Consider the following 14,411-nt stretch of genomic DNA (forward strand, 5'->3'; position numbering starts at 1 on the left):
TCATTCGCGCTGGTGTAGGGGTGGTATGGACACAACAGCTGCGGTAAGGTTTGTTCTGCAACACCAACAGGCCCCTTGCTTATTCCACCCCTGCAGAATGAACAATCAGGAGCTGCCGCTGCCCTTGCGGGATGGAAGGGGTGCGAAGGGCGGGTTTGTGAACTCTTGCCCACGCTGTGAGCGCAGGAGGGGCCCTGGGGACACTGAGGCTGCGGTGCCGAGCGGGATCGCCAGGGGGCAGTGGCTGCCCGGCAGCGCTCGGGGCTCGGCCCGGCTTTTGTGATCCCAGTTTTTGTGATCCCGGCTTTTGTGGTCCCGGCTTTTGTGGTCCCGGCTCCGCAAATCCCTCCACAGGGAACCACGCGGGCGGGAGGAGATGGGCTTGGGAGAATCCTGCCTTCTGTGCGGCCACATCTCCCGCCCGCTCAATTGGGTTTTGTTACTTTTTAAATGAAAGTTTGGATTCATACTCTTCTCTCCCTCTTCTCTCTCTCTCTTTTGCTTTAGACTGCTGCTAGACACTCATTTTGAGAGTGCTGGCAGTTGAACAGAAGAGGAAAAGCACCGTCTCTTCCCCCGGCCTGCTGATGCGTTTTGTTTCATTTTTCCCCTTTTCCCCTTCAGCCCCTGCACCAATTTCTKTGCTGCACACGGCTGTGCCATGACAGAGCAGCCACAAGCTTTAGAAACTCAGCAAAGCTGATTGTAAAGACAGAGCCACCCTGCTAAATATTAACAAACAAGCTTAGTCTCCCCCTGGCCTTGATGTAGGCAATAATGAGACCACATCTTCCAGGGCATGATTCAGAGTGGGAATCTAATATGCTCTGAATGGCTCCCCAGGGACTTTCTTGCCACTGATGAAGCAGGGAGCCTAATCTCCTACCCTAGGCTGTTGGGAGACAATGTCAGCGTCTCCCTCGCATGCTGTAATGGTTGGTAGCAGCCCAGCCACAGGTGAGTAATTGCTGAGCGTGCCAGCAGGCACACACCTCCTGCAGGAGCAGGCATCTCCATGGGGAGAGGGCACAGCCAAAAAGCCACTGGCTGCTGTGCCCACCAAGGCTGAGGGCAGTGCACTGCAACAGCAGTGAGGAAATCAGCTCAGTGGTGCATGGAGACCCTCACAGAGCGCTCAGACTGACATCCAGCTGCCCATGGACCTCTCACAGATATCGCTGTGGGAGCAGGGTGAGGCATGGCCCTGCTGTGACAGCACCCACCAAGGCAGGAGCACCCTGGGCACAGTCAATGTCCTCAGGGGTAGCAGGGACCCTCCAGGCCTTGGCTACAATGCTGCAGCACACAGGCACTGTGTGCCAGCCCCAGTGACACCCTTGGTGCTCATCCATGCCCTGGACATGCAGCTGCAGGCCCTTTGTCCTGCCCCAAATCCTGCATCTCCTGCCCTCTAATCCCACAAAATCTTTCCTTTACTCACCTGTGGCCCCAGGCACCTTGGCTTATTCTATGAAGGCAGAGATGATGTTCCTAAGAATAAAACATATGACACCAGGAGTTGTTTGCAAGAAGTCAAAACATTTTTAYAAAACCAGTTTATCCCCCCAGCACACCACAAAAAAGGACTTTGACCAGTTTGAGCCCCCRGCCACACTGACCCAGCAGCAGGGCATGGCTGCGATGGGCAGCTCTGGTAATACCCACAGGCAGAGAAATGGGGTGCAGAGGGGCTCTGACTCCTCACTCCACTCAAGGCACCTACATACAAAACTGAAATCCCCTGATTCCACAGCGCTGATATTAATTCCTTGAATATCCAGGGAAGGAATCCATGCACATTTGGAGATGCTGGGCGTACACCAGCTGGTGGGACCCAGATCAGGATAGCAAAGCTGAAGCAAAGGACAACTACCATACACCTCTGAATAAAATTTTGGCTCCTTAATCTAGGGAAGCAAGCTGGGAGAAAGCCACAGCCTATCCTTGCCAATAGAGCATAAAGATAAGCTTCCTTCCTGTTTATTTGACCTTCATGGCCAGTATATCCAAATACCAACAATAAGGCTCCAAAACTCGAGCCTCCACTTTTTGGTATGTGCTCAGGAAGACAATTCTGCCATGGGTCACGGAGAGGCAAAACAACTCAGGGACCCAGAAACCACGGGCTGGAGCCTGGCAGGCCGACAGAGCTGTTTGCCAACCCTCCCTGGCACAGCACAGCCCCCAGGGGAGCAGGGCAGCCCTGCAGGGCCTGCCATGGCTCCTCATGAACCCAACACAGCAAAGGACATGAGTTACACATTCCACAGCTCAGTCAATCAGAAGGGCAAACTGCCCGAGCCCTGACTCGGTGCTGGGGCTCTGCTGCCCACATGGTTTTCCCCAAATGGAGAAACAACTTGGGAAGAGGCAGAGTGGGAGCCAGGTCCTGCAATCCTTCCCCCATGGCATTCTGCCAGCAGGAAGGGGTTTTGCTGAGGCACACGGGACAGGAAGAACGTGATGATAAAAGATACCCTCCACAGGCTCCACTCAGACACTTGCCAAGTTTTGTTGTGGCCAGGTAAGTTTCATTCCAGAGGACTGCTAGCTTCAGCACACTTWGGACTAACAGCAGAGAAGGGCATGAATGTCTTCAGAGTCCACCCAGGCTTGCAAAACACAGCTGGAGGCTTGTAATGGATCCCTGCCCTGAGAACTTCATGCCTGCATGTGAAACCTCTCAGCATCCAAAGACARAATTCCAATGGGTATGGGTGGAGGGCAAAAGGGAGAGTACCAGCTTGGGATTCCTCAGCACTGAAACCCTTGCTGTAACCTAAGCAGTGTAGAGGTTCCCCACTTCAGCAGGCAATTGTAACCATGTTTCAAGCCTACCTGGTTCATGGAAATTGAAATCTTACTTTATCTGATCAAATTTGCTCACCTGGAGGCAGAGTCCACCAGCTGGAACAGAAAGTTCTCACAGCTGTTCCAGTAGCACATCTCTCTTTTGAGAACACACTAAACACCACATTCAGGCAATCCCYGACTGCCAGAATGCAACCAGGGTGCTGATACCTGTGGATATCCATCCCTGGAGTCACTATTTCTCTAATCACCTGGCAAAAGGGAAAACAAACAGAGATCAGAACCAAAGAACTCAGGCAGGCATTAACTACCCAAATTAAACCAGCTCCCAAGGGAAGTTAGGGCAGCCTCTTCTTCTAAGACCTTTGTGGGGTTTTCTTTTGACTCTCCCCATTGCTAAGCATCCTCCCCCAACCATAACCCATAAAAACTGTAAGACACAGCCATAGGGCACCTGACAGAAACCACTGATGAAGCCAAGCTGTTAATGTGGTAGTCCACAGACAGAAGGAAATACCCAACTGATGGAGGCCACTCCCATCACCTTCAGGACAGCCACGCCAYCAGCTCTGAGCTGCTCTTATTTCAAATCCTTGGAAGAAGAATTGGGGTGCAAAGGAGAAGGCGATGGCTTTGCTAGGGGAGAGGAGATGCACAGGGTGATGCACAAAGCCTTTGGTGTGAGGCTGTTTGCCAAGAGGAGGCAGGAAAGGGCAGCACTGACCCTGCCTGCTCCAAGCATACACTCCCTCCCTCCAGCAGGACACTGAATGGGGGGCACCACCTGGAACCCTGCTCAGAAACAAAACAAAGAAACCTGATGAAAGGGCAAAAAAGAGCCATGCCAAAGGCAGAAGACTTCAGAGTTCAGCAAGAGGCTTACAGAGCTGACCTGCTGCACCTGTCAGAAAGGCAGCCAATGGATGTGATGACACCACGTAACACACCCTGGTTATCCAGACACAGATTCTGTGGGGACAGAAAACTGCACCCATGTGCAAAGGTGACACCAAGCCCCAGCTGCTCAGAGACTCCCACTCACTTCCAAGGCGGCACACAGGCAAGAAAGAAGTTGTTTGGGAATTCAGTGTCATTTTCAATTTTGGCTTTTATTTTCATTCACTTCCACAACAAGGTGTTCCAAAACACACCGAGGTCTTGGTGCAGGCAGCACTGTCATTGCTACAAGCATTGGCAGATTCTCAGCTCAGTTAAGCCATAACACTTTGATGCATCAAAACAAAACAAAATCACAGCTCTACAGGGGAGGGTAAAAGCTACAGCAGTTCAAACTCACTTGAAGATTCCAGTTAAACAGAAGTGGGCTCCATAGTGGCATACAGTAGAAAGAAAGTTTTCACAGCATATATTTTAATCATTAATGATGCAGCAGAAAAGCTCCATCTYGCTGCCAAGTTGAAAAGCAGATACTGAAGTTCTTGTACCCAGACTCTGGGCACAGCATTAACTGCGTTAACCTTTATAGTCAGAAGCTCCCTAAAATGATGAAGTTCCTAAAAATGACGGTGACTTTTGCATCAGTGTATGTACAATACTGAAGCAGCTCAGAAGGACTACACAATGGAGATGCAAAACCTYGGAGGTGAGAAGGGCACAGCCTAATTCACCCCCAGGGATTTGTAAAGTATCTGCACTAACACTTTCCCCCCACACTAACACTGCCCTGCTGAATTAAATCATTGCATCAAGTTAAGAGCAGGATGACTCACTTCTTTTGTACCATACAGGAAAAATATAAAGAGATATAGTAAGTTCTCACACTGAGCATGTTAAATACTTTGAAATCTAGGACACTGCTCTTTGAAGTGTTACAAAATAAAATGATAAAACAGGCTTTCAGTACCTGCCCCCTCCCCCCTCAACTGCAAAGTAACACAGGAATCTCAGTATGAAAAAAAATACAAATATATTCATCCAGCAACTAGTTGTTTGTTACACGGTATACTGTAAGCATTCTGCATAAAAATAATAATTAAAAAACAGAAAAACAAACAACGTTTTATTGTGGTTCTGTCAGACCCAGTAGCCCAAGAAGAAATAAAAATCGTCATGATATGCTGTAAGAAAACAAAAATTACACATACAAAAAATATTTATATACAGACTTTACAGTGTAACCATCTGGCATTACCATTTAGAGCTAACCAAAACAGGCTTGCACAGCTACCAAAAGGCAGTCTTTGAATGCAACACAGACCTGGCACAACAGACAGATGGAGGATGCTAACCATACCGGACTTAAATGAAATATGTGGCACAGAGCAGGGCACGAAACAGCCCCTGCATTGAAACAAGACTATTCAACTGCAGCAAGGTAGGGTAACAAGTCATTCAAGCTGCTTTTTTCATCTTTCCCCAGCCAAAAAAAAAAAAAAGTCAGGCTTACTGTTAAAAAGAGCAAGCCAACTTGAAAGCAGCTGTGGTGAGCCTTGCTCCTCAGCTTAGGTTTGTTTTGTATCCCTTAAAGTCTCACTACCTTGGCCATTAAGCATGTGAAAACACACACTGTTCAGTTATTTGTCCACAGGACCACTGGCAGTCAGAGGAAATGCCTCAGAGCACAATTGTCGTAGAACCAATAAAGAAAAAAAACAGAGAAAAATCAGTTTCTCATGTAAACATGGCTTACTGCAGTAACAACACTCATAGTACCAGGAACTGGTCCTTGTTTTAAGGCAGTCGGCAGTTCTTATTTTAGTCTCCACTTTTAGCTGCTTGTCACTTAACCTATAGTACAAACACAACAGGCTCCWATCCATTACAGATATATCTAAAGGCAGTACTACTTTACTTGCAAGGAAACCAATCTAGCCTGGTCTAAACAGAAGATTGTCCAAGTTTAGGATAGCTGAAGCCCTACAAACCAGAGTGCAGCTCTTGCTCCTCCATTCAACTGGAGGCTAGGTGGGCAAATCCTTACGCTAAACTAGCCAGGATGCATGTGAGGCAAAGCCTAATTCTATGGCTTAAATGTCAGTAGTATTACATCATGACTAAAGGCTGGGTGGGGGCAGAATTCAAGAGTGACCAGTAGCTTTATTTACACTTCGAGCCTGAAAGAAGCAAACCAGGACATACATATGAATGCATATCCAAAATAAGAAGAGACAGCAGGCTTGGTTTTTCCACAGAAGGTGAGGGAAAAGGAARAAGTAGGATGCAGGTGCCATAAACGCTGGCCTGCCCAGCAAAGTGCATGTGCTGTCTCCGCTGGAGAGTATTACACATGAACAGAGCACTCAGCTCCATGGGAAGAGGCTGTTTAAGTGCAACGTTCAGCAGACCGATTCCCATTTACTTTTCAGGCAGTTCAGGGTTTGGTTGCTTTGGGCTTTTTTGCATTTGGTTTTATTTTTGGGGTGGGTTTGGCTGCTTGAGGGTTTTTTTTTTTTCTTTTTAGAATTTTATTTTAACCTTCCTGCTTTTCAAAGTGGGATCGCTGGGTGAGAGAAACAAATCTGCAGGTCAGGGCACCCACAAGGTGTGTGAGGATTCAAAAGTCAAGAAAAGAAGCCCTCTCCCCAAAGGAAAACACAAAACAAATTGGCCTTGTCAAGAAGGTCAATGGTTTTCAAGGAAATGCCACCCGCCTTCCCCCTTCACTCAGCTCTTCCCCTTGCGAGAGCTGGGGTGGAGGTTGCAGTCCAGGAGTACGACCCAGACGGCACCCAGGGCATGACCTAGCAGGAGTSAGCGAGAAGGTTCCCTCCGCCCTTCGTCCGGGGGTGCAGTACCAAGCAGAAGGAAGACAAATGAAGGGCTGAGCAGTTCGTGGCCGGGGCGGGGTGGAGGGGGGCTCGTGGCTCTCACTCCCCTTCCTCTTTGATGCGTTGCTGTTTGTTGCGCCGGGCGTCCATGTCGAAGTTGAAGTCGTTCCACTCGTCGCGGGGCGGGAAGGAGATGGTTTGGCGCAGCGTGAAGCGCACGGCGTCGATGACCCGCTCCCCGCGCGTCTCGCTCGAGCCCACGCTCACCGTGGAGGCGCCGCTGGGGGTGCGCAGCAGGTGGGGAGGGGAGGAGAAGTCATGGAGCTGCCGGTGGTCCAGGATGCCCTTCCAGATGGCATGGCGGAACTGCTCCGGGATCTTGAGGCTCACCAGGTCCTGCAAGGCAAGGTGCAGGGCTTAATAGGGCAATCCCAGGCTCTAGGAGTGAACACAGCCTCTGGGCCACCGATGACCATCAAAGCTGCTAAAATCCAGGTGGCCACGATGCACAGCAGAAGACAAACGACTAACCATGGAAGTGGTGGCTCTACGTGTGGCCATGAAGCAGCAGTGGCCCATTCTGAAGGCACAAGGTCTATTTTTAAGTTGCACAAAACATTCGTTCRTGGTGCAAGACCTAAAGCTAGAAGCTTAACTGGACTGCAAGGCCTCCAAGGCAACCTCAGGGAGATCTGCTGGCTGTCAGTGGTGGGGGATGCTGGGCTGCTGAAGGTCAATGGCTTTGAAAATTTCCACATTTATTTCAAAGCCTGCAAAAGGGTTTTAGAATCCAAGCCTGAGCTCCAGTATGCAAAGCTCTAGGTCTGACTCTACAGTAACTGTCTTAATTAAATYAATAACAGACACAAAAACCTTAGAAAACTTATTCTTCGAGGCCCCATCATTTCTGGTGCAAAACCTCAGGKTTGAATTACCTAAACTCTGGGATACATGGTATCAGCTTCTGAAAAAATTAGCAACCAACTTCGGTTAATTTGGGTCAGCTTTTCTAATTAGAGCAGCAGCAGATAGGAAGCAACCCACGCTAGGGAGCAAAAGCACCACAGTCTCCCAAAGTCTCAGGGAAAAAAATGGGACAGCCAGCTCAGAAGAGAGCAATGGCTCTGGAGAGGAGGCATCAACCCTGCAGCAAAAGCCATGCAAGAGTAAAAAAGGGAAAACAACAAACAGGGATGAGATGCCAGTGGCAAGGGAAGATGATTAAGGTAAGGCCAGAATACAGAAGCAGGGAGGGAAAAATGCAGACCACTTCTGGACAGCTTACTTGTCTGCAGGCGAGTGAGGTGTAAACTGAAACMGAGCCCTGCAGAAGTAACAGGCACGTGGGCTGGGGCCTCTGTGGGGGCTCAAACAGAGCAAGTCAGGGAAGGGGAGAACTCTTTTCTCTGTGCCAGGCAAGGCAGTTACAGTGCTGGCCCCGAGTCCAGCCTCTCTTCACCTCACAACATCGCTTTTCTATGTGCAACAGCCTTAAATCAAACTAATAGAGTAAAAAGAGTATACTGAGTCTGGATTTCTGACCTGTTCCTAAAGCAGGGCCAAGAGTGCAAACAAAGGAAATTGTAAGGAGTTACTTACATCCATGGAGTAATGCTCAATCTGATAGATGGTGGTCAGCCCCTGGGTCGTGAAATAATCCACACAGGATGAGCAGCCCAACCTCGCTAAGAAGCTGCAGAGGAGGAAGGAAGGAAGGAGAGAGAAAATAGGATCACCCTGGCTGCAACAGCCCAAACCACAGAAAAACCAAACACTCAGCCAATCTGCAGCAACAGGAAACAAAGCTTTCACCCTTGGCTTGACCTCCTCCAAGACATCCCAGGCCAGCAAGCCACATCACTGCCACATCAAACAAACGAGGGAGTCCTTCAGCTCAGCGCCCAGCAGACAGCCCTCGTGGCAGCATCTTGCCTTAGTCAAGAGCCAGTGCTGCACAGCCTGGGTCTTGAGGCAGGAGGGCTCACACAGACCCTCCTGCCAGGCCATGTCACCCAGAAGGTGGCTGAGCCCATGGCAGACTGGTGCATGCACAGAGGGCTTTGGCAAGGCATGGGGTCAGGGGCCCAGACACATCATGCACCTCCAATCAGCACATTCCTGCCTAASTGTAAAGGATTCCTCATTTACAGGCAGCATCTTTCAACTGGTTTGACCTCACAAAGGCCAGAGGGACTTCTGACCCCAGTCATGGCTTGTCAAGAGGCCAAAGGGGAAAAAAAAGAAAAACAAGAAATGCTTGCAAGACTGCCTGGCAGCCCTCAAACTCCACCAGTCCAACAGATGCTGCATCCCTTGGCTTTCTTGCAGTCCTAACGTCCCTGCTTCTCTCAGCTGCTCAGAGGTGGGGATTTGAGGCTCAGTGCCCAGAGGGTGCCAGCCTCAGAACTGCCAAGGGCCCAGTGGGATCCAGTGCTCCAGGATCATTCAGGCTCCTGACCCAAGGCCTCTGCTCCCTCGGGGTGGGCAATGTGCTGGGCAGTGTGCTCCCGCTCACCTGACGATGCTGCAGTCTGAGGGGTATGGAGGAGGGGGGGTGCAGTGGGACGTTGAWGGCATGGAGAGGGGAGGAGGCAGCGCCTGCGTGGGGCTGAGGCCATTCATGTCACCGGTCATGGCCATGTGGGTGCCCATCATGGGAACTGGAGGAGAGAAGAAGGAGGAGCACATTGTTACCCAGGCACGCCCAGACCCCGGCTTCGCCCCCAGCACGCACCCAGGGACAGCACCCACAGCTGAAGCAGCCTGAAATCCCCTGCAAAGCCCAGCACACGGCGAGCTCAGGAGAAGTTTCAGGCAGCACCAAGGACCAGATGACAGACAGTCCTTCTGGAGCTCTGCCCTCACAGGAGAAAGCGCCACAGTCGTGTCACCTTCCCTCCCAGACAGGCTGGACAGAAACCCTGGCCTGCYCTGCCATGGGAGAGGACAGGACAGAGCCAGTGGAGTAACTTAATACAGCAGCCAAACAGCTTTGTTTTCAGAGACAGCAAGAGCACCAGAAGGGGATCAGCAACAGGTGTGGGCAAGAGTCCAGCTGTTTTGAAATAAATTAAAAAACAAAACAACAACTAAAAAAGCCCCAACAAAACTCAGCCCCCAGAACCATGTCTATCATCCTGAATTTACAGGGCTGCTGAGCACACATCAGCAGCCAGGGAGAGCTGCAAGATGCTCCCTTTGAAATTCACAACTGTCTTAACTGAGGGAAAAAATTGTTGCCAACATTTGCATCTCCTCTGCTGGGAAAGGAGGAAGAAACAAGTCTTGAAAGCCAGAGCACAGTGCAGCCAGCTAGACCTGAAGCAAGAAGCAGCTCTGCTCATCCTGTGAGGCTCCGAGCAGGATGCTGAAGCCTTGCCCCGTGGCACACCAGCCAGCAATATTCATTTGGCTCTGAAAGTTCAGGGTGAATGACTCCAGGCTCTCCAGCTTTACACKAGCCACTTGGAGATGCCAAGTCTCCTTGTCCAGACTAGCAGGGAGCAGGCAGGGAACAGGAGAAGRAGRAATAAGASTTTCTTACTGTTGGTTCCCATGCTRTCGGGGATGGTGGTTGGGGTCAGGGCATTGCGCTGCTGGGGGTTGATGAGCTGGCTGACCGAGGGCAGCTTGTTCATGCTGTTCATTTTGCTGAGTGGTGGAGAGCTGGAGCCATATGAGGACTGCGACTGCACGGAGGTCCTGCAAACCAAGGAGATGTTAGGACAGGGATCACAGCAGCTGCTTGTTCAGAGGGTGCACCCAGTGAAATCACTGACACCATGGGAGTGTTGCAGATRAAGATCACTGGTGAAAGAGTTAACAGGAAATAAGAAGTTTCCCAGACATTCTCACCACTTAAAAAAAAAAAAAAGTGATATACCAAAAAAAGGAAAGCTGTGCTTTTGGTTGAAACTTTTTATTTAAGGAGAAGGGTCTATGCAAGTTTTTCAATTGAAAAGAATACACTGAAAGTCAGCAAAAAGATGCCAAGATTTGAAGAGTATTTTTAGGTTAAACTCTCCTTGTGGTCAAAGACTTTTTCGTAAGTACAAGAACTAAGGAAGCCATCTCAAACCATCCTAAATACCCCTGAAACATTACCGCAGAAACAATTTTCAGATGGAGTCACACTTATCACCTTGGTTTCTCCAAAATTCCTAGTTATTACTATAATCAAGCTGTTCTCAGGTGTATATTTAACAGCCAGAGGCTCTWTACTCAAGACAGATTCCATGCACTTTAGTGACCACTGCTGAGATGGTCAGAGCTGCCTGGGATGCCAACAGGCAGCTCTTGCTGGTGTTAAGGCAAACCTGGTATCCCAACCCTGCAGGCTGCTTGCAAAGGGATCAGGTTCCTACTAGCACCTGACAGCAGCACGAGCCTTCCTCAAGYCCATCCAGCCCCAAACTCCATGCAGCATATTCATGGAGGGGGCCAGAGAGGCTTGCCAGAACTCCCTGCTGCCCAGCCCCGAGGGTCCCAGCTGCAATCCCATGTAAGCAATCCAGACTGCCAAGACTGGGATGCTTCTGAATGGCAGCTCAGCTCCCAGCTCGAGTTACTGCTGTGGCATCCCATCTGGAGTGGGGTCTTATGTGGGATATGCAGGAAATTATCATTAAAGCCGGTCCAACAGCACAATTGGCACAGCACTGCAGGCCACAAGGGAGCAGGTTTKTCTCTCTGACTCTAGGGGCGTTTGTAGGACTGGGCAAAGGTTTGGGAAAGGTGCCYGCTTCCCAAACACAAGTACCATCAAGCCATGGCCACCCCTGCAGAGCAGAGGTCACCCAGTTCGCCACAGAAGCCAGCACTCATATCACAGTAAGCCCATGGTGAATTGTCCATGGGACATTCCCATCTTATTTCCCATTGGGAAACTTGTTCCCATCTGGGTATAACTGGTTACACCAATTCCTGGGAACTGGCTTTTCTTCTATGCAAATAGAATAGTTATTATTCCAAATAAGCAAAGTGTAAAAGGAAAGAAAAAGCTTATTCCTAGATAATTTATTAAAACCTTCAGCACTCAAGGTCAAGTTCCATACAATTACATTGTCTTCAGCTTCCTGCACTTTCAAGACTTGCAGTGTTGGGTGGAGAAAACATCTATGCTAACAGGCTAGAGTATCTAAGGCCCTGAAGAAATGTTACCTAATTACACAATTACAGGAGGTACAGAAGGGTGTGAACTGTCCTTTGGCAGTGAAGATGCAGGACAAGATCCAGCAAACTTCACAGACTCAAGGAAGTGGAAAGCACAAGAAGCTTCACAAATTAATATTAACAATGGCAGCAACTCCCAAGGGGAAGTGAAACTGAGCCATGAAGTTCAGACCCAATTTTTCAGAGTGAAGGGAATGATTCAGATCTGAGGTTTCAATTCCCCAATTATGAAAGTTGAGGCCAACCATGAAATTCAAGTCAGGATGACACCACCCTTAGCCTAGAAGGCTTCTGSATTTAGGACCAATGAGTATTTCTACTTCATGGGTTCAGGTACTTAACGGAGCTTCAGCTGAAATTAATACAGACATGAAAAGTTTCTTATGGCAAAATCTGCATGATCTGCAAGTGAGGAGCTCACCATGAACACAGTGAAATTCCAAATCAAATCAACAAAGGCTTCCCAAAAGAGACTGAACTGCACTGTTTTGAGGTCAGTAGAGGGCTTATCTTTGCCCTCTCCACCACCAACAGGGATCTCASCAAAGCTAATTAGGAGACCACAAAATACTTTGGGGATAAAAGAAAAAACAAAAACCAATCAAACACAAGCCAACCCAAAGCTTTAGAAAATACTTTAGAAAACAAATGCATTTAATGTATAGCTTAGGGACTCCATTCTTACCTCATTCATACTCATAGGAGTATCAAGATTAACATTATCAAGTTCAAGGGAATAAAAGAGAAAACAAAAGCATTTTTCTTGTACCCATATTAGTTTCAACTAAGCTATTCCATCACATGAGCAGATGTTTAAAAGGCCTACAGAAAGCCATCTAGCGAAAGAAAAGTCGCAAGATAAACCAAGATGCAAAATTTTATTGAAAATTAAGTCACACATCAATATAGCAAGAGCCTTAGAAACACAAGAAAATGTTTTTGGTATTAAGCACAAGGACTACATGATGTTTGAGGATGCATTTAAAATATATTGTTTGTTTTCCTCCATTTTTTAAAACAGAAATAACAATGTCATGCACAGTGATTTTCATTAAAATTGTACTTACTACGTCTCAAGAAAGATTAGAAGTCAGAACATTAACATTTCTTTGATATCAATGCCAAYGAAATGCATTTTAATATCAAGGTATAAGGACTTCAATTAAGAGACTATTATACTTCTTGGAACAGTCTGATACAAAAGGCACTGAGTCACATTCTGCAACTGAGTTTTCTCTCTTCAAGAGGCTCCGTAATTATTTAGCAAATAACATTTGCAGTTATGCAAGCTCATATGAAGGCAATCAGTCTCTCATGCTGCAAGGCATATACTGATCATCTCAAGAGGTCAGGAAGGAACTTCCTTCTTCTCCCATATATGAACCAATTTCAGTTCACAGGTTACCTTGTATAACTCTACACTTTCCCAGCTCATTGGATACCAGCCCTTCACCAGAGGTAGCAAACTGCTGGACAGACCAATTGCCTGATTGAGCAGATCAGAATCCTCATTCACTAGAGGAGCACACAGCCATGTAAGCAGCCCTAAATGACACCAAAAGTTCATTAAACGCAATTGGGCAGCTCAGGCTCAGAGTTTAAGATTTCACCCAAGCCCCTGTGCCTAGAGTTTGCTGTCCCTGCAGTCCCAGAGCCAGTAGTGCAGAGACACACCAGTCCAATCAGAGCTGTCCAGTTGTGGGTCTGCTTTCCTTCCCTTTCAGCAGCCACTGCAAGGGTCACATCCCAGGTTCACACAAGGACAATGGGCTTTAAAGCAATGTTTCCCACAGGGCTGTGTAACACTGGGGTGTCACTGATAGTGTCTATAAAGGCACACAAATGATCACACAGTGATGCTCAGGTGCACTCACTTGCTTTGCAGCCCTGTGAGGCAGCAGGACACTGAAAAGCAGAGGAATGTCCTCGCTCCCCACATCCCAAAGAGCTGCTATGCTAAAGCAAACAACAGTGCATCTTTACAATCACACCAGTGGTTTGTAGGSTTGATGCCTCACTGGGAGCATGGAAAGGAAGAGCTCCAGCAGTTACTGGGCAGACAGGAACTACAGCACAGGGACAGGGGTGGCAATAATGACTCCCCTTAGATTCCAGGTATGGGAATTTCTCAAGGCAGGCCGTGGATGCAATCTGCTCTCCAGGGAATGGAGCTGTAATACAGGGAGTGGATATATATCAAGCAGTTGACACAGACTGATATAACCTGACTGACTGATAAGGCCCAATTAGTCCACTTGGTTATTCCTTGAAAGGAAAAGGCCTACTTTCCTGAAGACATGGAGATAGCAAAGAAGCAATGAAAAGACAGCTGGGAAAAMGTTTTCATTTTATCTGCAGAGGACAGACTACAAAGCAACTCAAATTGCTTTCAGCTCCAGGTATTATCAAAGAAAAAAAGAACAGCACCTTCCAATATAATCACCTGGTAGTTGGAAAGCAAATCAAGTCACCACTAAGATCAGTTTCACAATCACCATCCTTTTAAGCAGGACAATCAGAAAGGCTTTCCAGAAAACAACAGGATCCAAATAATTTACATTCTTGTTYAGTGGAAGTCTGAGATGTTGTATTGCCCATCACAGTTCAAGGGATTTCTAGAGGTCACACCAAATGATGAATTGGAATCTCCCAGTTGCAAGCTGTGGATGCGTTCTATCTTCTGCTGGGCTGTCTCCTCAA

General features: G+C 48.1%; 1 protein-coding gene across 4 annotated transcripts in view; it reads right to left on the reverse strand.

Annotated features, from left to right (window-relative positions):
- Window positions 1–3,901: 3,901 nt before the first annotated feature.
- Window positions 3,902–14,411, reverse strand: part of TP63 (tumor protein p63) — a 67,509-nt gene continuing 56,999 nt past the window's right edge. For 2 of the 4 annotated variants that reach the window (XM_057376615.1, XM_057376616.1), the window contains exons 9-12: window positions 10,084–10,241; window positions 9,055–9,199; window positions 8,139–8,232; window positions 3,902–6,935 (exon numbers count right to left, since the gene is read on the reverse strand). In XM_057376615.1, coding sequence (XP_057232598.1) covers window positions 6,639–6,935; window positions 8,139–8,232; window positions 9,055–9,199; window positions 10,084–10,241 — 694 coding nt within the window. In that variant the 3' untranslated portion in view covers window positions 3,902–6,638. The remainder of the gene's footprint in view (window positions 6,936–8,138; window positions 8,233–9,054; window positions 9,200–10,083; window positions 10,242–14,411) is intronic. The other 2 variants (XM_057376617.1, XM_057376618.1) reach the window with 2 other exon arrangements.

Source organism: Malurus melanocephalus, unplaced genomic scaffold (assembly GCF_030028575.1).
Source record: "Malurus melanocephalus ecotype Western Australia unplaced genomic scaffold, MMel_1.1 scaffold_284, whole genome shotgun sequence".
In the NCBI taxonomy this organism is placed as follows: Eukaryota; Metazoa; Chordata; class Aves; order Passeriformes; family Maluridae; genus Malurus; species Malurus melanocephalus.